Below are 27,259 nucleotides of genomic sequence, written 5' to 3' on the forward strand. Positions count from 1 at the left end.
AAAACGCTCTTCTCTTCTGCGCTGGATAGAAGTCTTTTGTTTACAAACCAGTCTGACAGATGGCGATAAATTACCGCGCGGTACATGCGGGGTAATTTTGGGGTACAATTTTCAGAGCGATTTGTTTTGTCAACAATCCGAAACGTCAAACGCGTCGCGGACATTACGCCAGCCCCAGCCAGCCAGGTGTGTAGGTGCACCGCAAGTACTTACATTTTGCATTTGTGAAAACGTCTCCGATGGAGTGATTTGGCGAGCAATACGAAGCCCGAAGCGCACCGAACACACCACCCGCGCCAGTTAATGTCGATGCGGCCATTTTAGGGGGCGAATAAAGGACCCTTCCGCGACGACATGTTCGACAATAACATCAACCACTACGTGCTGAAGGTGGAGCTGGCCAAATGCTTCGGCAATCTGGGGACGGTGTTTCTGGCACAGCACCTGCCCACCCGGCAGCACGTCGCGGTGAAGAAGTTCCTGGTCGAGGATCTGAAGAACGACATCAGCTACGTGATGGACGAGTCGAAGCATCTGCGCGAGTTCGACCATCCGAACATCCTCTGCTACCACACCGCGTTCGTGCACCATCTCGATCTGTACTTTGTGCTGCCGCTCATGTGCTACGGCTCCTGCCGGGACACGATGGCCAACTACTTCGAGACGGGCTTCCCGGAACCGATACTGGTGTGCATTCTGCGCGACATCCTGCAGGGGCTGGTGTATCTGCACTGGAAGGGCTACATCCACCGGTCGATCCGGGCCAGCCACGTCTTTCTGAACGAGACGCGCGCCGTGCTCGGGGGCTTCCGCGTGTGCACCAGCTTCCTGGGCGAGGGAAAGCGAATACGCAACCTGCACGAGCTGCCGCCCCACTCGGTGAAGTCGCTCAACTGGCTGGCCCCGGAAGTGCTGGCCCAGAATCTGACCGGCTACACGGAAAAGTCGGACGTGTACAGCCTGGCGATCACGGTGTACGAGCTGGCGAACGGGCTGGAACCGTTCTCCAACATCACCACCACGCTGATGCTGACGGAGAAGATGAAGGGTGGCTATCTGCCGATGCTGCTGGACGCCAGCACGATACCGAGCGAGGAGGTGGTGCTGGCCCAGTCGGCGGAAGCGAAATCGAACGAAGCGGCCGCCGCCTCGATGCGCCAGATCTACGCCTCGCGCCAGTTCACCGATGCACTGCACAAGTTTGCCGAGCAGTGTTCGGAAAGGTAAGCGATTCAATGGTTCCGAGGGGGGCAGGGAATAATACGCAATTTCTTTCATTTCGGATAACAGCGACCCGAAGAACCGACCCAGTGCCTCCGCCTTAACATCGCACCCCGTATTCAAGCAGGTATCGCACACCAACATTAGAGAACAGTTTGCAAAGCACTGCATACAGACTGTTGATTTTGACTCGATTCAAGGTAGGAACATGTCGCGTTATTGGTTATTGGTCGGATGAGCACAATTAGCAGCTTCTCCTCTCTTACAGATAACGATGACATCAATATGACCAACAGCTTCTCGCAGATGCGCATGGACGCTGATGGTTCCTTCGAATGGGACTTTGATGATTCGTAACGGCGGCGTGTGTGGTTCGCAGGCTAAAATGTTGCGAATATGGGGCGAAACGGTGTGAAACGTCAGTCAATCAATCAATCAATAGGGCAATGATGGTCCGTGTCTCCGGTAAGGGTTAGAGAGCAGGTTAGAAGCAAACAGTAGGCTGGGAAACAGATATGTATGTGTATAATCTCATCACCTCGGCACCTGTGGCACCCAGGGCAAAGCAAACAAATGCAGACGCTATTTTGTGTTGAAAGGTGTTTTTTATTAGCACTACTTCTTATTATATTATGTTTTTATCGGTTTTAAAACTCGTTGCAATTGTTCCAACATTAAATATAGATGTGAACGGTAAAACACGATTTTAGTAGAGACAACGGTACCGCGCACGATGAGAGGCAAAAATCAAAACAGATATTTAATGAAGAAAAAAGAATGAAAAAGCAACAACTGAAACACAGTTCGAATATAATCCTTTATATGTCTCCAAAACAAGGAGCAAGTTTATTGGTTTATAAAGAGAAGTTCCTAGGTGCTTGATTATCAAAAACACACACACGGCTCACGGATACACTTAAATTCGAAAGAAAAAAACTGAAAAAAGGTCCAAAACTCTCTCTATCGTGTGCTGTTTGTTGAAGGAAAGGACGGGGTCGCTTAATACTTTGCCTTCTTTTTTCTCTCTCACCACGACGACGACGACGCGTTTCCGTTTCCTATCCCGCTCTACACACCGTCCTTTCCTTCACTGCCCACTATACACTACGCTTCTTTTCTTGGCATTATATCGGGCAATTTTTGAGACGCAACCAACAAAAAAACTAGCATTTATAAGAAAAACAGAAATGCGGCACGCAAAAAAACCCTTCCCCGCGGGTGGGGCTTGTTGTGTTAAAAAGTAAAGAAAAACAAAAATATTGTTCATCCTCTCTGAAGGTGCTGCTGCCTTTGTGCCCCACTGTTGCGTTCTGCAACCCCTGTTTTTTTTAGTAGAAGTAGTAGAAAGAATCTAAGAAGCGAAAAATGCAAACTCTGCTAAAGCGCGCCAGCTCGTCATGCGTACACTACAACACGCGGTCATACCTTTTTATCGCCATGAACGAACATTTGCCGGAATGGAAACATAAGTAGCTTAAGTAAACGATACTCGCTCGTAAGTCTATCTCGGGTTAGTGTGTGTGGCTGTGTGTGTTTGTGTGTTTGGTCAGCCTTCCCGTTACTAAACAAACGCAGGAAAGCTGTCGTGTGCACAGAGTAGTGGTACGGTACAAAACATCATCACTACCACATCACCACCAACACCAACACCGTCGCGCGTTTAGCCGCTCATAACCATCCGGACGAACTCTTCGTAGTTGACATTTCCTTGCGAGTCCTCCTGGTTCTGGAGCAACTGTTCCACCTAAACGCAAACGATAACGATCCATTAGACAAAAGCTCTACATTTGATCATGTTTTCTTCTTCTTCTTCTTCTTGCTTCTCCCTACCTCATCATCGCCCAACTTCTCGCCGAGCGTCGTCAGCAGATGGCGCAGCTCGGCCGACGAGATGAACCCGCTGGCGTCCTTGTCGAAGTGGCGCAGCCCCTCGATGAAGTCGTCCGCCGTTTCGGCCGTGCGCTGCTTCGAGATGGCCTGGTAGATGGGCAGGAAGACTTCGAACGAGACGCGCTCGTCCGGTTTCAGCTGCATCGTGAACTTCTTCACGTCCGACTCGGTCGGGTTTTGGCCGAGCGCTCGCAGACATTCGCCGATCTGCTGCTGCTGGATCTTGCCATCGCCACGGTTGTCGAACAGATTGAACGCCTCCTGGAATTCTGTGGCGAGTAGAGAACGAAGGTTGTGACGAAACAAGGATTATAATCTGCTATTTGCTTCTTTTAATGAGAAGGGGTAATTTTTATAAGTAAAGAATAGTCTTCGTGCGTGGTTTGTGGCTCCACGTTATGTGGGAGAGATGGAATATCTGCTGGTACTGGTTACAAATTATACATTATGCATGCATTTTCCCCACTTGGCAAGAAGCTACAGTCGACAGTTGCACAAACATGTTGCAGTGCCGCCAATCGAGGTGCCCTTACTTGGCAAATTCCCTGCTTCTTGCTCTGTCCCTGTGCTTCAAGGGAGGGGGCTTCATTATCAATACGACGGGACAGTTTAATTAACAAGCTATTTCCCTTTTCCGTCGTGTGTAGGGGGTTGTCGTTGTGGCACAAATTGTTGCAGCGAATGCAACAACGAATGCACTTGCGCAGCTGGTAGAATGCATTACAGCGAACTCAGCCACCAGTTTCACGATCTTGGAAGATGCAGCTCTCTAATGCATTCCGAAATTAAGAGCTTTGTTGCTACAAAAGTGCAACAATAGCTTTATTTGATCACTGTTTTGCATCTTACCTTCCACAGATGTGAAATTGTTTTTCTTCGGTGGATCGTACATGTACATGTTTGCCGGATTTGGTCGTATACGGGTTTTTTTTTGCCTTCCAGCAACTGTTTCTAATTCACTTCAAATACACTTTCTATTTGCGCAGCTGCCGCCAGATTAGTTACACACCTGTATCTGTACCCCTCTTTCTCTACACTGCCAACTGTCCGGGGTAAGAGAAAAAGCTTGGACTGAAAAACCCGCTATAGGTAGGAAAATGGATGGAAACCGAGGAGAAGGGTCAACGGCGGTGGAGTTGGTGGAAACGCGGTTAAAACAAAACAATTTCACGGTCACGCTTTCGTTCGGTTTGAGTGGTTGCGGTTTTCGGTGTCACCATCGCAACACACCACACACACTGACACGGACGCGGACAGCCGGTGTAAAGTAGTGTGTCACAAGCGACTAAGCAAGCGGCGCCCCGAAGGTACGTTTCTCACTATTGTTTGTAATGCGCGCTTTTATCACAACACACACACACACACCAAACCCACGAAACGTAACACTTGGAAAATAACGTCCCGGATCGAAAACTGCAAACGTAGCAGTGAAATAAGCAAGAGAAAAAAAAGCTCGAAAAAGGGAAAAAGAAAGAGTTTGCGAGTCGTCACTTCAAATAGAACGCAAATGAATGGCGCGTGGCGTGTTTTTCGCTTTAACGCAATTTTTAGCACATTTTAACGTTCGTCTCACTATTCCATGCGCTTTCTCCTCTCCCGTTCCCGTTCTCCTCAGGTCTCAGAGTCACTTGATCAAATCACCCATTCCACACAACACACAACGGCCCCCCCCCCGCTAGAATGACGGGTCAAACGACATACGACGGATCAGCTGGGACGGATCGAATGTCACTGTGATCTAGCAGGCGCGTGCACAACACGGTCTCGCACAAACAAAAAAGAAGCAAAATACCAACGAGGACCCAACACCGTGCCGCGCGTGCCGTGGGCCGTGTGTCGACGATCGGATAGTATGTTGACAACTGGCAGCGGCAAAAGATACCAGCCCGTGTGTCTGTCTGGGTCTGGTCGGTGTGTCTGTCCGCTTGCGAACCCCGTGCAGCAGCAGGCAGCCGTGAGAGCTTTGTGGTCCTCCCCACCCTGTCCTGTGTTGCTGCTACTACTGCTGCTGCTGCTTTACAGCACAACTCCGTCTCCGTAACCATATTGGGCATATTAAGCGCAGAGAGAGGGATGCTGCCGTTGCTTCACACCACAGCCCCACCCTTATGCCATGCGCACCCATGCTAGCCCAGCCAGCCGCGAGATGATGATCGTGGCGCGATCGGGCGAAAGATCGGAACGCAAAACTTCACTATCTGCGTGAATGCGAACGCATAGTGGTAAAAAAGAGAGGGGGGGGGGGGGGTGAGTACGAGACGTTCGAAAGGCTCTCCCAGTTTCACGGACACACGACAACGACGACGGTGGTGGTGGTGGGAAAACCGGGCAGCAAGCGACTAAAAGAGCAAAAAGTGCACTGCATGAGTAGTGTGCGAATGTAACGCCGACCGAAAGGGTTTTCGCATGTGCAACTGGATACACACACACACACACACACGCGACGTCGTCAAACTTCCCGAGCACGAGCAAAAAGAGAAGGCCACACATTCCCTCCTCTCCTCCTCCAGTGCCAGTTTTGTTACTTCTCCTGCATGATTACTGCATGAACAACAAAACAGGCGCACAATCCTTGGATGGATCTACAATCACACACACAAACACACACTCGACCGATAAGATAAGGAGTGTCATATCCGTGTGCATGCAGATTTCCAAAAGTTTGAGGTCTTAAACTGATTAAAGATGCATCCAGGAGAGATTGTTGCAGCAGATGCATTTCCTCAACCTTAGCATCATGTCGTCTTGGAGTGGAGTTTTCGGGTCACCGGACACACCATTCAGTCCTTCCTTCCCAGACATGCAATAAGCATCATTAAAACAACGCAAAACTAAACCTGAACCCCCCCCCCCCCGAACCGCTACAGTGGGACCGATCAACACAGGTTTTTTAATGCATCCATCTCGTGCAGATAATTGCAAACGGCAACCATAATACCAAAAACATGCGCGCGAAGGCATCATCGAACGACGTACTTTTGAAGGACGAAATAGCGCCACACGCGCTATTTGAGTGAATATTATATGAATGCATTGCCACCCGTGCCACGTCGTGGCATAACATCTGTTAACTTAATATTGCTAAAAGTAAGAAATGGTACTGCAGTGTCACTGTTTTCGCCACTTCTTTGTGTGTGAAACCTCAACCTCGGCTTTCTTTCACAATAAAGCTCACTTTCTACCAAACTGTCGAGGTATCAATTAGGCCCATTCGTTGTGTGTATTATTACTGTTGTTAAGAAGCAACAACAGCAAAAATGGCTCATTTCACATCGTTTCCCACAACTTTGCAGGGTGGTGGATTCCCACTGGAGACTGGAGATGCTAAATGGCTTATGAGAAGCCCTCTCGCGCCTTTGGAAGACAATCTCAATCGCTATTTATATGGTAATGCAAACCATAATTCGGGAATGGGTGGCACAAAAGGCACAGAAATGTTTAAACTTTCACCAAAGGAAAAAGTAAAGTAAAATAAGGAAAATAAGTGTCTTTACACACCAAAAGATCACGAAAAGTTTTGCATGGAAAACGAGAAAACATTGCCTCCTCTACAATTGAATTGTTTACATACGTCTCTCAATTAGGACAATTAAGACATGCAACAGGAAGCTTGTTCGAATCAATTTGCTTGCATCGCAGAAGGGTCTTCATAACTATCCGCTACATCCGAATCGGCCCGAGTAGCCCAAAATAAGCCACCAAATTGTTTTGCCTTATAAAACCAAAGGCACACACACGCACGGACCTACATTTTCACATCCGAACAACGAAACGATAAATTAACTCCTACCCAACTGCGTAACATTCAAAAGCAACCCGTTTTTACCAAATATACACACTGCAACTTTACAACAATATGCGAGACAGTGTTTTAGCAGAAAAGGGTGTGCGCGCGCGCACGAGGGGAGTCCCAAGATCGCGGGAGGTGGGAATGGGGACCCACCGTACGAGTCCTCCGAGGGCTGACCAAACGAAGGCAATCGTAGCGTACGAACGTACACACAACAGCAGCGCACCACCGCGCCATCGCACAGTCAACGCCATTTATGGAAGAAAATTGAATAATCTTTTATGTTCGGCAGCAGCGATCACCCTTCTTCTCCGAGGGGGGAGAGGGCGCGCGCGTACGATCGCCACCACACGCGGATCTTTGTATGATGTAGGCAGCGGCCTGCCACAGCACTGATTCACACATACTAACCCTGAACGGTGGCGGGTCTCTGTTCTCACTCGCTAGGCATTGGCGCGTAAATAGCGCATAGTGAGTGCATGCGTATGTTACTAAAACAGTTTCCAAAAGTCTTCCGAATAGCGTATCTATCAATGTAAATCTGTTGATTTACATGATAAAAAATTAACGTACAGCGCTATTTAACAACAATTACAGTACTGTTAAGGTACTACCAATTCATCATAACTACACAATCCAAAGATGCAAATTCATAATTAATCATTCATTCTCACCCATATGGATATGTCCCTTCGGATGACAAATTGCTGCCCTACCAAACCTTTTAGCCCTTAAACCACTGATGGGTTCATGTAATCTTCTACCTTTATGAATTGTTTCTTGATTGCTTGCCTTCTGTACGACTCCAAGTAAGGCTTCAAAATGAGATAAACAAGAGGGAAGGATGGTGTAAGGGAGAGTCAACCTTTCAACCGAATGACTAATCCACAGTAGTGCTGCATCACATAGTAAGCTACCTATGCGTATTATTTAACCTAGACCACAATAATCACCGCATCGTACCGCTTCTTGGAAGACAACAATCAAAAAGAAGGTTCGGACCTCCATTGTGACTGAAGGGTCAAACACAACACCCCTCCACTGCACGAAACCGAAACAAGTTGCCATGAGCCATGAGGGATGTGATCGGGTGGGGGATGCAAAGAACTACTCCGCTCGTCACAACAACTGCCTCTACGAAATGGCCCCACGTTGGCTTTGGGGTGTGCGAGATGGGGTCCATTTTTTGCGAGGTCACTCCACACCGCCATCCACCACGCGTGGACTACGGGCAACTTGTTTGCCTTTTAAGGAACGCGCGTCGCAAATGGCTTGACCTCGTTTCTTCTTTTAGCAAAACGTATCATGCGAAGAGCCCTGCCAATGACGGACCCAGAACCGCAAACTTAAGCCAGCAATTGGTACGGGTGGAACGGCGTATTTGTGTGTGTGTGTGTGTGTGTCCTGTGGTATGTGTATGGCTCGCTCCATCTCTCCCTCTTTTGTTTTTGTGAGCCTTCGATGACGCGCCTTGCCTTGTCCAGGGCTGCATAAGGGGATATAAATAAGACAGCAAACGCAAGACGTCGTGGCTTATCGATTCGCACGAAAGCATGATTGACGAATCGGTGCCATGTGACGTGCCGGTTGGGCAAAGTTCTAACCCCTTTCTTCGTCTACAGAAGGATCTACATAGCACTTTAGTAACAGATGGTGGGTTGCACCTTCCCGATGGCCGCTATCTTTCAGTACGTGTTGATTCATCGAACAGGGCTCACCTATCTGGCGTTTCGAAATAACAACTGATAATGTTACACGGGCAAAATGGAAACAGGCATGAACCGGGCCGATAGTTTCGCTACTATCTACGTTCGTACGTGAAACGTGTCCCTTCGTTCTAGTAGAATAGCAATGACATTAATTGAAATTGATACCGCCACCGCCATCAGTGGCTTCTGATCCGTACGAAATCAATGATTCAGAAACAGCGAATGGTTGCAACAGGAGTAACAACTCTACATACGAAGTTTGTGGCAAAAGTCTTGCAAAGATTTGAAACATAATCAATACGCTACAATGTAAAATTATTATCAGTACGTTCGAAGGCCAAATCTTCACTGCACCGTCTTGATAAGCTATCGGTCAATGCAATGCAGGTAAAATCATTCGAATGTTGAACCAACCGATTTCAATCTCTACTTTCATCGCTTGAACGAATATTAAAACATCATTAATTTCAACGAATATTAACATTTGGCCGATGTTGCGGTGGTGACTGAAAAAGCGCGGCAGCTGCAATCTGACGATGGAAATGTGTTACCAATAAACTAATCCAATTTTATTCCAAACGTGCGTCCCCAGTGGCGTTTTTTAAGCTTATCGCAAAATATTCCTTCAGCATGTTTCAGTCACTTTTCAACCAGTTCTAACATCTGCCACTGGACGGGTGGATGTTTCGCACCTAGCCCCAGCCATAAAACTGTCTTCCCTTTGTGGGCCGTCAATGTTAAACAAACATTCCGCACCGGTTGGTTATCACGTCCGCAACGGATGCACATTCATACACGGTTTTTAAAAATCGTGATTTGTCATCGCTCTGCGATGGTTTCGCCTCCACCACCTCTCCCCAACCGCTTTCCTGACCGACCTACGCTCAACGGAGAAAGAAGACTCGCCTACATACGCGATGACAACTCAGAGCGTACCCTACACTGGCACCGAACATGACGTCACTGCTGTGGAATTCCAACATCTCGAACAGGAAGTGGTACTTTTCGGAACAAATCCATGTAGAAACCTTACTAAAACTGTATCGATTATGACCGATGCCTAAGTTCACCACAGAACGGCACGCAGCTGGAAAGTTTAGAATATTGCAGCACTTACCAGCCAATTGATCCTCGGTGAGATTAGTCTGCGGGAAGACGGGCAAGCGTTAACAAAGGAGAAGGAAAACAAAACATCGGTGCTGTAAACGGTCGTTTTCCGCTTTTCCGCCGCGCAGGGCGCTGTTTGTAACTTACCATTTTGCTGTTTGGGATGTGTGGAAGCAATTAAACGCAAATAACAAGGAATGCAAAGCGCAACTAATCTAGAATTTTGATAAATTCCAGCAACACTCGCGGAATGAATATCGAATGCGACGAATACTGGACTGTTTGACAGCTCCCGTTCGCTGCCCCTTCGTGCCGTAACGCTTCGTAACGCTTCCAGATGTCAACTGTCGGCCAAGGTGTGCGCAGGATGCTGGAAAGGCACATTTTACGTATTAATTATTCCAAAAATAAAAGTGCTGTGCCACATTGCTAAAATGCTGATTTTATCTTCAATGGTGCACCGTCCAAGAGCAAACTATTACTCAAATTATTGTTTGCCCAACAACAACATTCTATCGTTACTGCTCTATACACCTTGTCGTGTTTTGAGCACCGAGCTGTCAGTGCAGATGTTTCGAGGAAAAAAAACGAATTTTCCAATTGGTGGAATTGTCACAGCACAGCAGGAGAAAAATTGTTTGCAAAAAGCAGCAGGATAGCGCTGCCCGATTGTTGTTACCGTGTGGAAAACGTTGAAACGCAGCAAGGTGTGTGTTGTACCGCTGGCTGTATGCGTCCTCTATGCCCTTTTCTAAGCTGGCACTATCTATTTTCGTGCAAACTGAAGGGACTGAACCGTGCAGCTTCGCCCTATTTTCCTTCGCCAGTGGTGCAAGTGGCATTGCGTAGCATTTAAAGAAGCAGCAGTGTTGATGCCCTATCTCTGCACACTGCCTGCACACGACTGCATTGCTAAGCGGATCGTGTGTGGTCAGGGCGGCATGGTGCGGCCAAACCGATCTAGTGTGATTACATAAATTGTGAATATGTTGTGCGATCTAAAGAGAAAAAAAAACTACAAGGAGACAGGGAAAGAAATGGTTCAGTTCGGGAATCAAAAATCTGGAATACAGTTTGCGTGTGTGTGTGTGTTTGTGTTCGTTTGTTTTGTACAGCAAGAGGGAGCGAGATAACACCGAGCGAGTGGGATACGTGAGTGAGTGCGCAAGGGAGAGAAGGACTTTTAAAACGTACACAGTGCACCGCAAGTTTTTATCCAATTAGTGTAACTTGCATGGGGCATGGGTTCGAGCAAAGGCGAGGTGAAAATCAATAACCGTGTACAACACCACCCGCGATAGTGCTGTGCGGGGTTTTGGGTTCGTTATACAAAACAAACGGCACACATCAATCATCGCAGCATGCCACCCCACACACTGAACGGTGCTAGGCACTGGCTGTCAAAGGTTAAAGTAAATAGAAGAGAGCCCTGCTATGCGCTGTGACCAAAGGAAGTGTTGGCAAGGAGCGGAAGGGGTAGGCAATGGCAAAGGTTTTTTTTTGTACAGGTGTCAAATACAATGCCCGAACAGCTGATCATAATAATACAGGTGCAGCATAGGCCCGACAGATGCCTATGCCCTTTTGGTGGCAAGATGAACAACGGACGGAGACATTTTTCGTCATGTTGTTGCCATTCAACCTTAATGTTCACTCAAATTTTACTATAATGTGACCTTTCTTGTGGAATGAATGAAATGAGCTACTTCACCCTCCACATTACACAGCAGTGTCAACAAAAGCAACCCCAAAATGAGATGAGCGGATAATGTAATCCTCCCCTTTCCTCCCCCTTCCACCCCTTTCCTCCCCCTTCCACCCCTTTCCTCACCAACCGAAAGAGAGTGAGAGCGTACCACAACGGCCTCGCACCGAAAACAACAACAAGCTGAAACACAAACGCACACAACGAAGCAGGCCAAACAATTTACAGCAGCAGCAGCAAAAAACAAACACACGCACAGAACACGAAGAACCCGACAAAAGAAGTCGTGTCGCCATATTGAATCAAGAATGCTTCAATTACTACGCACGGAAGGGGTCGATTCAGAGAAGAGGGTTGGGGTGAGAGATGGGCGATGACAGGTAGTAAGAAGAAACAAATAGCCTACACACATTTTCTCCCACCCCCCGCCAGTGGGGTTGACCACATGTGTGCGAATGTGTGTAGCGGGTTGGTGGTGGTGTGGTGATTGTGGCGATGGGTGTCTGTCTTGCCGCGGTGTGTGTACGATGTGTGCCCTTTTTCTGCTTCCCTTGATTCGCTGCTAATCGCGAAGCAGACGACGGACGGACGGGCCTATACACGGGGGCCTCTTCGACGCGGTCGTCTGTTTCGCTTCAGAATCCATCCAACCAGTCCAGCTCAAGGGGGGACTCCGTGCTGCAAGTGTGCCGTAGTTTGTGCTCTGTTGCTTCAACGTAGGGGCTTCCCCATTAGCCGGGAGTGTGTCGTCTGTCGATGGGTTCATGCAAAGTAGGAAGTAGATCAATTCATTCCGGGGGAGGTGTCCGGGAGCATTCGGGCAATCAGTGTTAAGAGGTAGGGTGGTTACAACCCTGATTTCTTGTTTCTAGTCGATTTAGGATCGTGTCCGGTTGCTGTTGCGTAAAATGCAGTCAGGACTGTTTGGCAAAGTGTAGTTGCTGTTGCCGTGGTAGTGAGTACACGGTGCAAGTGTAGTGTCGATAGTGGCAAGTGATAAACGTTTGACAAGAAAATTGAAAACCCCATCTAGAAGGCGCAGTGCTAGAGTGACGGCGTTACGGGGTGCATACGTGTGCGTGCAGTGCGCGTGCATCCTCCAAACAAAGGAAAGTGCTGCCGACCACACACTGTCGCCGTTAGCCAATGTAGAGTCATCCCTTCCGGTAGACCCTCCCGCCTGCCCGGAATCGCTCGCTGTGCGTTCTCAATTATATTGGAGTGCGTTCCACACACACTCTTTCTTCCAGCCGTGTGTGCTTGTGCCCTCAGGAAGCGTGAATTCAATCTCCACAGCAGTCATCGGTTTGCCTTCAATTCATCCGTGTGAGGTTCACGACTCCCTTGAACCCTGTTGCTGCTGCTGATCGAGTGGGTTGCGCCTGTGTGTTTGTGTCGGTGCTCTCTCTCTCTCCCTATCGCTGTGTGTGACGTTTGTTGCTTCTTTGTTGGTTAAGGCGAGACCGTTTTCTATTGCGTAGTTCCTTGCCTTCCTGCGCTGGAGACACATCGCAAAGAGAGGAGGAGGACAACCGCAACAACGAAGCAGTGTTTCGTTGACGGGCGCTCACACACCAACACAAACACAGATCGGGAAGAGAAGAGAAGCTAGAACCACCCCCTGCGCGATCGGGACAGCGGTTGCTAAGCGTGCGCCGGAATTTCTTCGCCTGCTGCGAGTGAAAGGGCAACAGCGACAGCAACAACCGTTACGAAATTCCAACCGGAAGTGAGCCCAACGCAGACGGAGGAAACACCACCAGCTACGACAACGCACGCGACAACGGCACGGAGTTAGCACGATGAAGGCACGGAACGGAGAGCGTTCACCGTCGCGGCAGAAAAGCTCCGCCAAGGAGCCGAACGACAAGATGATGAACCAGATTCAGCTGGTTCGCAATCGATTCGAGGTAAGGCTTGAACTCTCCCTCGCCGGATTAATGAACATGTACGTTATTTTGTAGGAAGGGTGGTGTAATGCTTGAACGAAAACGATTCTAGGAAGAGCGTGAAAACATATCGATGGTCCACGCATTTGTCCATTACGCCAAGACGAGTGCTTTGTACGCTGAGAAAGAGCAAATAAGCTAACCGAGCAATTTACTCACCTTGAATGTGTGACCGTGGTCAGCCTCTTCCTTTCCGGTTGTTATTCGTGGCGCAATTTCCCGAAGTGCAATTGATCTGCCATTTCAAATGTGATCGAACATCGAACAATTGCGATGGAATGCAATGGCAGAAAGAAAAATGTCCTTGCTTTGGAACATTTTTGTACCCATTGATGTGGACCCATGGGTGGCTGAATCGTTTTTTACACACTTGACACACATTCATACTAGAAAGCGATACTTTTCTACAGTTGTAATAGCCCGAAAAGGCATTAAAACACTTTGGTGCTTTGTTATCATTATCAGCTCCTTTACTTGGTGAGTCGTTTTCTAATGAGCAGTTTGAAAATAGGTGCATATTAAAAAAAATGAGGTTTTTAAAGCTCAATCTAAGAAATTAGCAAATCTGATTAGCAGCAAAATTTAACTTCAACTTTGAGTTTGTGTTCTCTTCGTCACAATATTGCATCTCCCTGTTTCTGTATTATCGTACCCTGTCGTGCGATGTAGGTCAAACTTTTGCACCATGCTTTTGCACACACAAAAAAGAAGCGCAGTCGTAAACACGAAACCTCTCCGACATCCCCCAGATACGGCTTGTGTTATGAAAAGGTGTCTCGTCGAAGGAGAAAGTAAGATAATACGATGTGATCATACGTATGTGCAGTGAAGGATGGGAGGAATCGTGTTAATCCTCCCGCTGTCTTCTCCCATGGAACTTTATTTGGCACACACCCTCTTCGGATTTCAAAAAGGAAGAAGAATAACTCCCCACTTGCGGGATGTATTACATACCAACTCAGGACCCAACTGCAACTCATTTCCATACGGTGCTGAAAAATATAAGTCGAGCTAACGCGGCGGAGAGGGTGAAAAGGCATACTGTTGGGGTTGGCTGGTGCGCAGTTTCTTAAAGTAAACAAAATCTTGCCTGGGATGCACTTGGGATGCGGCGGGGCTGCAGATAACACCAACCAGCGACCCCTTGCCAAGGGAAGTGGCACGAATTTAGGTCAAGTCAAGAGTCGTTAGATCCAATGCCAACAAAACCTCCACCCAAATAGAACAAAGTGTGTGTTGAATGTTGGGACTTTTTTGGAGTGATGTTTTCATTTAAAAAAAGGCTGGTATGTGCCACAATTTTAAGGATTATCAAAGCAACTATTCATACTTTTTTGAGTTATATTTTATCAAAAAAACTGCTGCATTCAAATACAACAGTAACTACCCGTGTGTGCAGTGCTAATGCTCATCCATCCTTACTGAAGTGCCATGTCTGCATTTTTGTTATCGGTTTTTGAAGACACATGCGCTCTACAAAGTATCCTTCTTCGTCATGTCTATATTACTGTTTTACCTCGTCCGTTAGTATGGTACCAATGGGTTTCACAATAGCCAGATTCTTAAAAAGTAAATCTCCCTAAAACCCATTCCATTTAGTTAGTAACAACAAGCATTTTGTCTACATTCTCTCCAGCTGCACGGGTTCCCTAGTTTCTATGGCGCTTACTTAAGCTTCTTAAAGCGTTACCCAGCAGTTTCCCCCAGCATTCACTTTGTGTACCTAGAATCCTTTCGTCACTAATGACTGTTGCTTCACCACGCCACGGTCTCGGAAGGGAAGGACTGGCTGGAGTAGTGTCGGGCGTTGTCAACCAGACCGTCACGCTGCCCGCAGAGGATGCTTGAGGGTGAGCCAATGAGACAAAAAACACCCCAGCGAGCAGGAGCTGATGTCTGTCGTCTGGATCCCTTTCGGGTGCGTCGTGCAAACGACGCTGTTCTGCTGGTTTTTTGTTTGCAAAGCGTCGTCTGGCTGCGTATGCTCGATGATGGCGACGATGGTGGTGCTGGTGAAGGTACTACTCCATATAAAGTTTAATACCTCATCCGTTTCGTCTCCGCTCCAACCAACAGGAGCACCACACGACTGTCGCGAGCTGTCCCAAATCTGGCTTCGGTTCGTCTTCGGCGGTTTTCGTGTTCCGTTTTCGTGTCAGCATCAGCATCTGACGTGGCAAACCCTCCACCGACTAATGCCAAGGAAAGCTAAGTCCTCGCCTCTTGCCTTGCTCTCTACCCTGCCTTGCCCTTTAACCGTACACTACCACCTTCGGGCTGCACTGGATCGGGCGTTCGGGCCTCTTTGTGTGCACAACGTGTGCATTCGCCTCACACCAACATCGTCCTGCGTGGTCCTTTCCAGTCACAGCTCATCTCCCCTGCAGCACCTCGTTGGGCTCTTGATGGTGGGGGGGTTGCTCTCATTCAGAAGCGACGTGAAACGGAATCCCCGTAGCAGGATCGGTACGCCCATGTATTGGGTTTCTCCGCCACTTCGTTCGCGTGGTTTGCGAATGCGTAGGGCAGCACTTGTTTCTTCTTAGTCTTAGCACTCGGGCCTGATGGGACCTGGGTCTTGGGTTTACCAACACAGCACGGCGAACGAATACCGTTCTGCCGAACTAGCAATGCGCGCGGGGTTGCATTATTAAACTAGTTGTGTTGTCTCGACGGCACAGGGCACACACATCCTGAGCGACTGGAGTGCGAGGATAGACATCTTCCCCCGGCTGTGCTTTGTACTTTCCTGCTCCTTTTTCGCGCAGGACACACGAGACAAAGAGGAACCTGTGTTACCAGTGCAGAATCCTTGCACGAAGCGCTTAGGAGAAGAGGAACCGTTAGTGTGGCAGTTTTTCCCGGAATCACTTCAGTGCTGCTGATGTGTGCAATAACGAACAACGGTGCTAGTTTATTTTTTTGAGACTTTTAGGAAGGATTTTGAAACCATAACTCAGGAAATAGGAAACCAACCACCAGCAAAGTGTTTTCACGTCTTCAGTTTTCTGTCTCAGGGATAGCTAGCAGTGTGTGCCTTCTTTGTATCCACTGTGGAAATTATAAGGTGACCATCAGTGCTCCTACGAAAACCACGGACTGTCTCAAAACTCATCGCCCAAGCTAATCATATCCATCAAAGTTATCCGAGCGCGCCTCAAGATGAATCGTTACCATCCCAGCCATTATTCCCATCATAACCATCACCATCATTACCATCATCATCATCACCATCACCATGGAAACGGATCTCGCGGGACGCATCAACAGCAGCTTCAGTACTACCAACAGCAGCAGCAGCAACCCCAGTATCTTCATTACCAGGAACAGTATCACAGCCAACGTAGCTACGATGTCTACAGCCGACGAGCGCAGCAGCAGCAGCAGGTTTGCAACAGGACTTGTACATTTTGCCTGTCCTGTTAATTTTACGTTGAAAAAGTCATTTCGATAGCGTTTTAAAGCACATTTTTGCCGTGTGTCCTTTGTCTGCTCCGGAGCTCTCCGAGCAGAACACTCCAGCACACAACTCCAGCAGAAGTTCTATCGCAGATTGGGAAGAGGATGAAAAGAAGAAACTCCTTCCGTAGCTGTAGACGGGCGATGCCAGTCGTAAGTTTTCTTTGTCGTTCGCTCCACTCCACACGGACGAAGGCTAACCTCAATATCCGCTATCCGAACGATACCCAACGGGACTGACCTGGGTCAACAGTTACTACGGCTGGTGCCGAAATTTTACACCCTAACTTCGGGGCTAGCTCTATCTTTCGTTTTTCCCCCATTCAGTGACGGTGTGTTGGTGTCGTGACCGTGCGCGATATCACGGTTTGCCCGTCCGGCGCTATCACCACCGTGCATGCATGTCTCCCCTCGTAAACCTTGACCTCCGACAACGGTGGTCCATTACTTGACCTGCTTTAAGGAGCTAAGGTTAGGGGTGTTAGGGGAGTCGAAATCACCCTTTTTTCCAGTGTTCGCTCGCACTGTGTGGCTTGGTGTGGAAAGCGTTGGAAGGAGTGTGTTTTACATTTACATTCCGTTGAAAAGTAAGCAATTACTAAGCGATCAAGAAGAACGCCGTTTGCTGTAAACCAACGGTGGAGTGCTTCACATTCAGAGAGAGGCTTGAATCATTTGCATTGATCGATGGCGTGATTTGTGTACTGAAACAAGCGCCATGTCTGACTACGTAGTTCCTAGAAGAGTTTTTTTTCTATTTGTTTTTTTTTTTTCTAAATAACTTCGCTTCAAACACCTTTCTTATGATGTAATCCTTTATTTTATATTAATCTAAATACTATTGTTCTTCTCTATATTCGATCACTGCTCTAGAAATCGTGCATCATCCCGGATGATGAGATCTCACGAAAACTACCAAAGGAAATTCTGCTTCGCATTTTATCATACCTTGATGTAACCTCGCTTTGCCGCTGTGGACAGGTAAGCATCCAAGGCACCAATGATGCTTACAGATTTAACCTAGCAACCGTTATTCTTGCCCTGCTAGGTTTCTCGATATTGGAATATTCTCGCACTGGACGGCTCTAACTGGCAAAAGATAGATCTGTTCGACTTTCAACGAGACATTGAGGTAAAACTGCTCGACCGCAAATACAGTTACATGTTACACACAAGTTTCTTTTGCAAATTTTGTAGGGTCCAGTGATCGAAAACATCTCACAGCGCTGTGGCGGCTTTCTGAAGTATCTGCGATTGCGGGGCTGCCAGTCGGTCGGCAGCCACTCGATCCGTACCCTTGCCAACTACTGCCATAACATCGAGCATCTCGATCTGTCCGAGTGCAAGAAGATCAGCGACGTTGCCATACAGCAGCTCAGCAAGAACTGCGCCAAGCTGACCGCGATCAATTTGGAGTCGTGCTCGCAAATATCCGACAGCAGCCTTAAGGCACTCTCCGACGGGTGTCCGGTAGGTAGACGGCTTTGGAGAATCTTTTTTGAATATCATTGACCAATTGCTGAATTGCCTTCCACTATCGTTGTAGAATTTGTCCGAAATCAATGTATCCTGGTGCAATCTAATCACGGAGAATGGCGTCGAAGCGCTCGCTAGGGGATGCAACAAGATCAAAAAGTTCAGCAGTAAAGGTAAGCATCACACCGTCCAACTACAAACGACGACAATGTTTGTTGGATAAAATATTCCTTTCTGTGCAAGCCAAAGTTTAATCTTACCGTGTTTGAGTGGCCAAACAAGTGTTGCACATTGCGTATCGCTGGTCGGTCAACATAATAGTCACTGTTTGTTTAAACTACACGTATGTGATAATGTGCCCTCATTAGAATGCATGCTGCAAATGGGTTTAACGTGTCTGTGTTTATCTTACTGTCTTGCTATCTCTCTCTCTCACACATATACTCACTTTTGTCATTTGTCCGTTGCAGGATGCAAGCAGGTGAACGATAGGGCTGTTATCGCGCTTGCACTATACTGTCCCGGGATCGAGGTTTTAAATCTACATAGTTGTGATGTGAGTAGTCACGCGCACTGCTGCGAGCACGCGAAGCGCGAAGAAACTGATGGATCCATACTATTTTCCCATATATTTTTGTGTCCTTTGACCTTTCCCAGAGCATAACGGATGCATCGATATCGAAGATTGCAGAAAAATGCTGCAACCTGAAGCAGCTGTGCGTGTCCAAGTGTACCGAGCTTACCGATCAGTCCCTCACTGCCCTAGCGATGAATAATCAGTACCTCAACACGCTCGAGGTCGCCGGATGTGCACAATTCACCGATAGTGGCTTCATCGCGCTGGCAAAGGTGAGCACAGTTGTGTGCATTTCTCATCATTTCCATTTCCTTTCTCAAAAATATTGTTTTTGGTTTGCAGAACTGTAAATACTTGGAGCGCATGGATCTGGAAGAGTGTAGTCTGATCACCGATGCCACTTTGCAGAACCTGGCATTGGGCTGTCCTAGTCTGGAGAAGCTGGTAAGAAATGAAACCTCAGCCCTGTAACTTCTATCTTACTCTTCCAATTCCTCTCTCTCTCTTTTCGCGTCAGACTTTATCACACTGCGAGCTGATAACGGACGAAGGCATCCGGCAGCTGGCCGGTGGTGGCTGTGCCGCTGAAAGCCTTTCCGTCCTGGAGCTTGACAACTGTCCACTGATCACTGACGCAACGCTGGAGCATCTAATATCCTGTCACAATCTGCAACGGATAGAGCTGTACGACTGCCAACTCATTTCACGCAATGCAATCCGTCGTTTAAGGGTAAGCGGGCAAAAAACCCGGCCCCACCCATTTATCGGGTTGAACGCTACAAACCTCGTTTTTTTTGCTTTCCAGAATCATCTTCCCAACATAAAGGTTCACGCTTACTTTGCACCGGTTACGCCGCCACCAACAATAAACGGTCCGCGCCCTAGGTACTGCCGGTGTTGCGAGATTCTCTGAGATCAGGCGATTGGCTTAGCCAGAAAAGTGCTCTGCAGGAGTAGAGACGACTGATATTTATACTTGTAACCGTAGCATACACCTTTCGGATTTGATAGAACACCCCAGGGGGCTGGTAGGAGGGTCTATCGCATTGTCGTTTGTGCACCACAAACGCTGGAGGCATCGTGCGAATCAAGAACCTTTCGTTAAGGGCAGCTATGGGGCACAACATAGCCTCGAAATACTGGCTGCTAGGCCTGGACTGAAAACTACATACATACAAACATACACACACACATACACACGAAAACTGCATTCGCTTTGCATGCACGGTGCAGTGCACCAGTCGCTAATTTGATGTCTCTGTGCCAGTGTGGCGTCAAGAAGAGCGAAACGGAACAACATTCTACAAGAAGCTGGATAACATCCCACGTGTAATGTTCGTAAACAGCTTAACGCATGCTTTAGTCGCCTTGTGTGTGTGCGGGTGTGTGTGGGTGTATGTGTAAGCATTACTTAGAACATGTTAGCGTAACACGAAATGGGCCCTAAACAAACGACGCCGCCGGTGGTAGGAAAGTACGACAAACCGACAACCAAACACACAGAATATCACACCAAAAAGTAACAGCTTATTCTACGTCGAAGTTGTGGAAAGGGGAGGGAGGAGGGGGAGGGGGATTCAGAGACACCGGAAGATACCAAAAGAACGGGGTTGGAACGGCAAAAAAAAATCACAAAACAACCACACTAACGACAAACACACAAACTCTATCACATGTGTTCAGCAAAGCATAAGTATGAGGTGTGAGATCAAACAAAAGTATCATACACACATAACGTAGCATAACGAATCAACGTATCGTGCAATCATTTGTACATTGAACCATTGTAGATGCGGGAGAATGCGGATGGCGGTAACAATAACAGCAACAACAACAACAACATACCCCCTCCAAAAATACCCCCCAACACTTGTAGCAGTTTGAATACTTAAACATACCGCCGATGCACCGCAGGAAAGGTAGGAAAGTGCACACGCGTACGCATCGATAAACATTTTATGAACAGAAATCATCTACTACACTACTAAAACAATACTTTAAGTGTATGCGTGTGTGTTTGAAAGACTTGCAACTAAAAAGGAAACATAGTATGCAACAGTTTAGATAAACATAACAGCAAGAAACGATGGGGAGAGGGGGAGAGGCGGAAGAAGCAACAACTGGTGTACTAATAATGCTCACGAGCACTATCTACATTAAGCATCATTACACTGTGTAGCACATAAGCTTTTGTACTAGGTGTGTTTGTAATGTGCAGGAGATAGCCGGAATTAGAAGAGAGTGAAAGAAGAGAGAGGGAGAGAAAGAGCGCATTGCAACCAGAATTCATATTTTTCATACAAAACAGCAGAAATGGTAAAAGGAGAAGTGAATAGAAAAAACAGGCAAAGAATGGACCGGATGTGATGACTGACCATGGAACAAGTACACACACACACACACACACACAGGGATGATAGGAAATATGTTTTACCCGAGTACGATGCTGGCAGATTGTGATAAACAAGCCCAAAAGAAATGAGTGGGTGGGCGCTTTATGGTTAAAATCTTTAATTTTCTTCCGATATTACTCGCTGTCGTCCATGTTTTAATACTGTAAATCCGCACAAAATGTAGCTATGTTTTCATACGATAGCATCTACCCAACAACTACTACTGGATTTAATTGCTACTATTTCTAACACGGACCTTTGCTTCATCGTACTCTTATTCATTTTTCCCCTTTTCGTATGTGTGTGTGTGTATGTTGTATAGTGGACGGGTGTGTGAATGTAATGTGTGATTGTGTTGTACATGCGCGTGAGCTTTAGAGAATGTGATCTGGTAAGAGGTAGTAATGAGAGGATGAGGACGAGAGTTGCAGGATCGGTTTTTTGGTAATGACTGCGGCCGGTTCGCAGCATAGCATAGAAGGTTTAGAGGTCTCTCCGGAAAGGGGAGTGAGTGCATGAAGCACGAATGAAAGGATTGCTGGGCAGCGTTTTGGATCGTTTCTTGCATCTTATCCCGAGACATCATTATCATCATTATCATCATCAATACTGTAGCAGTAGCAGTTTTTACACACTGAACAAAATAATTCAAAGAGGCCAGACACAGGCAGGGGCAGATGATCCGATAGACCGGACCGGAGCTAGGGCGTGATGATGATAGGCAGCGATTATATTTGATTGTGATCTTTACATAAGCATATTTTATACATTATACATACACTCGCGAGAAGCGTGGGAATGGAACTGTGGTCACAGTGGGCACACGTGGGTAAGCCAGAAGGGTGAAAAAGCTAAGGTAGCCGATATCCCTTAAATACGAATACAACTACACAAGTACACACACACACACTAATTGAGAGAGGTTGGATTTATTTTTCAAAGCAAGAGAATGGTTTAACATCAATTTATGTATGAAAAATGTTTGCGAACCCCTACAGACCTCGGTTCTAATCAAAACAAACAGTGTATTCAGCAGTTGGTACCGGTGGTTGAATTGCATTTTTTTCACTGTTGATTAGTTCGTCCCGTGCTTTGTGTGCTTTGTGTTTCTCCACCTTCATTGAGATTGTAAGCTCCGGTTGGGTATATTTGTTTTTAGTTTTATATGAAAAAGTTAAAGCAAAACGACCCGTTGAACAAAAGAGTAGCTGTTAAGAGCTGTGTGCGCATGTGTTTGTGTATATGTTTGTCAAGTAAGAATATACTTATTCGTATACGTTTTTTGTATGGATTCAATTTCCCAAAAGAAGAGACTCAAATTCGGAAATACAACACTGTGTCATTGCAACAATAATATCTACCCCATAAACACACACACACGGAAACATTAATTTCGCCCAGTAAGGAAACGACGGAATGTGTGTGTGTGGGAATCTAGGATCTGTCACTGGCGTGTGATCAGGAACAACATCCAGTACTGGGTAGAGATCGCGCGCACGCGTGTAGGCAAGCGAAAATATGGTTTAAATAAAACAAACGAAAATGAAATAAACAACAATAATTCAGATTATTTTAACTTTATTCGATTTTACTGAAATATTTCCGACGTTGTGTGGGTATGCGCACGCATGCTTTTTTTTATTTCTTTTTTTTTTCTCCTCTCCCATTTTCGATACGTTTTCGATAATCGCACACTTCTTAGAATAGAAAATCAGTCCATCGAATATATAACATTAGGTCAAATGTACAGTAGAATGGTTAATAATTAATAATATAATGACCTCTACTAAACTTCACCATTTTTCCTTTGCCCCTGCTCCCTGCTAACTGAACGATTCCGTTAATTTCCGCCTGTATATTAGTAGAGGAGTACGCAACAAAACAGCTGCAATTGCCTTGTTTGTGGAGTGAAGTGTGAATGTCGAAAGGAAAATATATTTATAACCTTCAATCACTTGATATTCATTGATTGACCGACAATCAGTTTGGAAATATGTGTAAAAAGACAGTTTATTGTAAAATAGGTCGAAAGAATGGAACGAACGCGAGGGATCAATTAGTATCGGCATAACAACATACAGTGCGATCTTGTATCTACGTGATCGATTACTTTAAAAACGGAATAAACACTGTATCATCTTAGCAAACAGAGCGAGAAATAGAGTGAGAAAGTGATAAAGTGAAACGAAAATAAGTTCAGCAGTTTGCAGTACACAGCAAACCTTCTAGTAGCAAAAAAAAAAAACACTTCAAAAATTACTTCCCCTCTTCACCCTCTGCACGGTGGCGCAGTGGAGGTGTACCACGCACTCCATCATGTACCTGCCTACCCTCTTTTATACCGGCACTTACCTTCCAAGGGTGATGTGTGTGTGTGTCTCCTCTTGCAGTTCCGTACCTCATGGACTGCCGCGATGTTGGCGTCTGTGCAGTGATCGGAAAACATTTCCGGATGCAATGTGCCGCGATGCCGACACGTTCCTATTGCGGCTGATTCGGCCCGAGCTCGAACTACGGCCGCTGGTGCTTCCATTGCTGGCCAGGCTGCCGTTGCTACTGCTGCTGCTGCTGCTGCTACTGACGCTGCTGCTACTGCTACTGCTGGCGCTGACTCGGCCACCGTTGCTGTTGCGCTCCGCTAAACGGCGCGATCGGCGTACTGGCGGCTGTTCCGATACTTCACTCTCGGAAACGACACCATTCGAACGACTCGTGTAGGACAGACGGCGTGTTTTCAAATCGAGCAACTTATCCCGCTGCTCCTGCTTCTCGATCGGACTGCAGTACGTGTGCCGGTGAACGGTGCAATCCCACTGAGGAAGAGGATTCACGTTTGATTCAGTGCACGTTGGTAGAAGCGCTTCTCTTGCGTATTGCTTCCTTAGCTACAACTACTTACCGAACATGTGATGATTTCTGTTCGATGCGGATGCCAGGCAACATCGCGTACAATATCATGGTGTCCTTCGATTGCCTCGACAATCTTGCCTGTGAGGACGTCGTAAACTGGAAGTATGGACGTGTGGAAGTGTTTTCGTTAATATGCTGAACAAACAAGCCTGCCGGCCGGAATACAACTGAAAGAAGAGGCCTTACTTATCAAACGGCCCGTGCCACAACCGGTATAGATGTACCGTTGGCCGGTGGTACTGGCGGGTGAGAATTTCGCGCGGATTAAACTCTTCTGCACCTTGTGGCCACGGTAGGTCATGATGCTGGTATCTCCTCTCTGCGCTCTCTTAACGTTGAAGACTGGAAGAAGAAAAGAAAAGGCAGCGAATTGTAGTATTTTGCAAAGAAAAAAGAAAACCCAACACTCATCCCCAGGTACTTACAGCGCCTGGGTACATCGTCCCATCGGTAGTCCCAGTTGCTGTACACGTGTTCCGGTCGGGCATAAGAAGGTGTCATTTTGCGCAGATCCCACAGCTTAATGCTCTGGTCCTTGGAGTTCGAAATGATGTAGCGACCATCGTTCCGCGAATCGATGTACGTGATACCGTCAAAATGGCCAATCAATCGGCCAACCGGTTGCGGGTTCGATTCGTCAATGCAGCGACGATCCCATAACTATGAATGAAACGGGACAGAGTCAAATTATTAACGAGATCAAAGTTCAGCTTCACGGAAGACACACACTTACCTTGATAACACCATCGTCACTTCCACTGTAGAATATGTTCGACAACTCCTCTACAAAGCCGACCGTATTGACGTCCATATCGACACGCGCAACGGGCGCCATCAGCGTGCGTTGATTTGCCTCCAGATCGTAAGCGTACAGTGTGCCGTCGTTGGCGCCGCACAAGATGTGCTTGCCGCATCCCGAATAGCATACGGTGAACACTCCCAGCTTCTGATTGTTTGGGCTCAGATAAAGCGAATGTATGCTATCCGACATGCCGCGGTCCATGCTAGAAATAAACACTGCACAAGTGGCGCAGATGACGCGTGCAAAACAGAACGGCACACATTACAATTGGTTCTGCTACACGCAAACAAACAGGGGTACTAAGAAACACGGTACTAACATGCGTCGGCCCAGGTACTGTACACGAACGACTGTCCGTCCGGGCTGAAATCCATGTCCAGGATCGACCACGACACGTGCTTCGTATCGAGCAGACGCAACAGCTTGTACTGGCTGCTGGTCGAGTCGTACACACGCACCCAAGTGTCCTGGCTGGCCGTGACGAACCGATCGCCGTTGCTGGTAAACTTGCCACAGAACACCTTCGTATCGCAAGCGCTCACCGTCTCGGTGAACGTGTTCGGCCGAAAGTGGTTCGTAATACGGCACATCTCGCTCGGCTCGAACGATCCCTGCCGCTTGCCCAGCCCGTGCTGTCGTTGGGTGACCATGCTCATCAGCGAAAATGGGGCGCTAGAAGCGGCAGCCGCCGCCCCGCCTGCACTCGCAGCCGGCATTTCCTTCACCCCGGCTGCAGCCTTGGTCGAATGGTAAAGGTCATTGTGCTGTGAGATAATGGAGGAGAAAACCCGAAATTAAATATAGGCTGACCGTTCCTGCAACCTAAAGCAGCAGTGGTGTGTGCGTTCGCGCTTACCTTTAGCTTCTCCAAATTTGGCTTCTTCTTGATTACCGGCAGTGGATGATGCATGTAGCTTTCATAGTTGAGCACCATTATCTCGCCACTGAAATGGGACACAATCTCATCAGAACTATAACGACCTCGGAGGCAGAGGGCACTTTACGCCACCGCCACAGTACAGAAACACACCTGCGTATGAGATGGCGCAAAATCGAGGCAAACTCGCCGCCGGACCCATAGGTGCTTTCCTCTTCGTCATTTAGCTGGATATCGTTGAACAAGCGTTCGCGCAGCAGCTCAAAATCGCCGTCAGCATCCTCAGCGTGCTCGAAGTTGTTCATACTCTCCAGGATGCGACTCCGTAAGACGATGTTGCCCATACAAGCGTCGGGTGAGCTATTTCGCCGCCAGCCACGCAGGGAGGCGCAATACGCGGGGGTTCACACTATATCGGTGTCACCACAGTCCCGGAACCTTGCTTCCGTATTCCAGACACAGCAAACGGAGATAGTATTCAATCGATCGGACGGTCCCACTCACCGTTCTACTGCAGCACGGGCGAAAAGTCCTGCAAAAAAAAAGAAGACGGGTTGAGCAATATGAGGCAATGGGACCGTGTTTCGTTCGCCGAATGACACAACGGTGTGTTTGTCGGTACCTCTGTTCCGTTCCCTGTGCCTACTTCAACTTGTCGTAACAAGTTCAGAGAGCTTGTGCGATGATGACGTTTCTCCCTCTCGCTCTTGCTGCTTTCGCCCGAAGGACGTAATAGACCCACCCCGCGAGCGCTGTGTGATTGTAGGCACGAAAGCTGCTCGAGATAAGAAAGCTGCTCTCCTTCGACGCTTATCAGAATGAATATCTTTTTCTCGCAACGGGATATCTGCTCCTCTTGGCACGTACGAATCCTCACACAGCAGTTTCCAACACTTTAGGTTTCTTCCCGTCTGCCTTCTTCTTCGCTTTGTTTTGCACACCCGTATCTGTGTGCTGGCGAAGGCTGGATGAGTGGTATGATGTGAATGGTGAGCTTTCAGCCACAAAAACACAGCAAATGTGAACACAATTCAGGTCAAATTAACGCGTTCTGCATTCCTTCCCTATCACGGAAGAAGCGTTTCGTTCGAGACGAATGTAGACGGTGCTAGCTGTGTACGAATTAAGCCACAATTGTGAAGAAATAAAATCAAGAGAAATACGTCCACATAGTTTTGACGCAGTAAACCAAATTCGCTGTGAGCGCCCAAGTAACAAAATATGACATCAGACGTCAGACTGCTATGACCGACATGAACTGTGAAACGTCTGATTTCTTTGCTTATTTGACATTCATGCTTCATGCGACACGTGCGACAAAGGTTCATTAGCACTGTATTTATCCGACCACCTTTTCCGCGAGAGCTGAAAAGAAACTAAAAACTATCTTCTTT

The 27,259-nt window shown here is 47.4% G+C and overlaps 4 protein-coding genes across 15 annotated transcripts; 2 read left to right on the forward strand and 2 right to left on the reverse strand.

The window, feature by feature from the left end:
• The first annotated feature begins 354 nt into the window (after nt 1–354).
• LOC1278155 (STE20-related kinase adapter protein alpha) lies at nt 355–2,115 on the forward strand. Its single transcript, XM_317699.5, has 3 exons — nt 355–1,223; nt 1,291–1,421; nt 1,490–2,115. Exons 1-3 carry the CDS (start codon nt 355–357, stop codon nt 1,576–1,578), a joined length of 1,089 nt encoding a protein of 362 aa, XP_317699.5. The 3' UTR covers nt 1,579–2,115.
• Nucleotides 2,031–10,536, reverse strand: LOC1278154 (myosin-2 essential light chain). 9 transcript variants are annotated; one of them, XM_317697.6, is made up of 5 exons: nt 10,397–10,536; nt 9,865–10,087; nt 9,728–9,755; nt 3,052–3,380; nt 2,031–2,965 (listed from the first exon to the last, which is right to left on the reverse strand). In XM_317697.6, exons 2-5 carry the CDS (start codon nt 9,865–9,867, stop codon nt 2,882–2,884), a joined length of 444 nt encoding a protein of 147 aa, XP_317697.5. In that variant the 5' UTR covers nt 9,868–10,087; nt 10,397–10,536; the 3' UTR covers nt 2,031–2,881. The 9 variants fall into 9 exon arrangements, with proteins under 9 accessions (XP_317697.5, XP_061516599.1, XP_061516596.1 ...); XM_061660615.1 differs by lacking the exons at nt 9,728–9,755; nt 9,865–10,087; nt 10,397–10,536 and adding exons at nt 3,961–4,154; nt 4,908–5,119; XM_061660612.1 differs by lacking the exons at nt 9,728–9,755; nt 9,865–10,087; nt 10,397–10,536 and adding exons at nt 3,961–4,194; nt 4,904–5,109.
• Nucleotides 10,260–22,852, forward strand: LOC1278153 (F-box/LRR-repeat protein 20). Of its 4 annotated transcripts, none has more exons than XM_061660603.1 (11): nt 10,260–10,424; nt 12,295–13,332; nt 17,704–17,811; nt 17,879–17,962; nt 18,028–18,300; nt 18,377–18,479; nt 18,777–18,862; nt 18,964–19,155; nt 19,226–19,327; nt 19,401–19,613; nt 19,689–22,852. In XM_061660603.1, exons 2-11 carry the CDS (start codon nt 13,225–13,227, stop codon nt 19,794–19,796), a joined length of 1,377 nt encoding a protein of 458 aa, XP_061516587.1. In that variant the 5' UTR covers nt 10,260–10,424; nt 12,295–13,224; the 3' UTR covers nt 19,797–22,852. The 4 variants fall into 4 exon arrangements, with proteins under 4 accessions (XP_061516587.1, XP_061516589.1, XP_061516586.1 ...); XM_061660605.1 differs by lacking the exon at nt 10,260–10,424 and adding an exon at nt 10,682–10,873; XM_061660604.1 differs by lacking the exon at nt 10,260–10,424 and adding an exon at nt 11,855–12,193.
• On the reverse strand, nt 22,838–27,115 carry LOC133393835 (DDB1- and CUL4-associated factor 11). The gene is made up of 9 exons (XM_061660598.1): nt 26,488–27,115; nt 26,019–26,397; nt 25,845–25,932; nt 25,308–25,752; nt 24,920–25,203; nt 24,612–24,846; nt 24,373–24,528; nt 24,176–24,282; nt 22,838–24,089 (listed from the first exon to the last, which is right to left on the reverse strand). Exons 2-9 carry the CDS (start codon nt 26,207–26,209, stop codon nt 23,676–23,678), a joined length of 1,920 nt encoding a protein of 639 aa, XP_061516582.1. The 5' UTR covers nt 26,210–26,397; nt 26,488–27,115; the 3' UTR covers nt 22,838–23,675.
• Between the last annotated feature and the right edge of the window lie 144 nt (nt 27,116–27,259).

This window comes from Anopheles gambiae, chromosome 3 (assembly GCF_943734735.2).
Source record: "Anopheles gambiae chromosome 3, idAnoGambNW_F1_1, whole genome shotgun sequence".
NCBI lineage: Eukaryota > Metazoa > Arthropoda > Insecta > Diptera > Culicidae > Anopheles > Anopheles gambiae.

Excerpts from the sequence above, each read along its gene's own strand:
- LOC1278155 (XM_317699.5), top strand. The coding sequence starts at position 355 with ATGTTCGACAATAACATCAACCACTACGTGCTGAAGGTGGAGCTGGCC. Across the intron at positions 1,224-1,290 it reads GCCGAGCAGTGTTCGGAAAG|CGACCCGAAGAACCGACCCA; the intron begins GTAAGCGATTCA and ends TTCGGATAACAG. Across the intron at positions 1,422-1,489 it reads TGATTTTGACTCGATTCAAG|ATAACGATGACATCAATATG; the intron begins GTAGGAACATGT and ends CCTCTCTTACAG.
- LOC1278154 (XM_061660615.1), bottom strand. The coding sequence starts at position 4,009 with ATGTACATGTACGATCCACCGAAGAAAAACAATTTCACATCTGTGGAA. Across the intron at positions 3,381-3,960 it reads CAATTTCACATCTGTGGAAG|AATTCCAGGAGGCGTTCAAT; the intron begins GTAAGATGCAAA and ends TACTCGCCACAG. Across the intron at positions 2,966-3,051 it reads AGAAGTTGGGCGATGATGAG|GTGGAACAGTTGCTCCAGAA; the intron begins GTAGGGAGAAGC and ends GTTTGCGTTTAG.
- LOC133393835 (XM_061660598.1), bottom strand. The coding sequence starts at position 26,209 with ATGGGCAACATCGTCTTACGGAGTCGCATCCTGGAGAGTATGAACAAC. Across the intron at positions 25,753-25,844 it reads CAAATTTGGAGAAGCTAAAG|CACAATGACCTTTACCATTC; the intron begins GTAAGCGCGAAC and ends ATTATCTCACAG. Across the intron at positions 24,529-24,611 it reads GGACGATGTACCCAGGCGCT|TCTTCAACGTTAAGAGAGCG; the intron begins GTAAGTACCTGG and ends TTCTTCTTCCAG.
- LOC1278153 (XM_061660602.1), top strand. The coding sequence starts at position 16,534 with ATGAATCGTTACCATCCCAGCCATTATTCCCATCATAACCATCACCAT. Across the intron at positions 18,480-18,776 it reads CAAAAAGTTCAGCAGTAAAG|GATGCAAGCAGGTGAACGAT; the intron begins GTAAGCATCACA and ends TGTCCGTTGCAG. Across the intron at positions 19,328-19,400 it reads GTCCTAGTCTGGAGAAGCTG|ACTTTATCACACTGCGAGCT; the intron begins GTAAGAAATGAA and ends TTTTCGCGTCAG.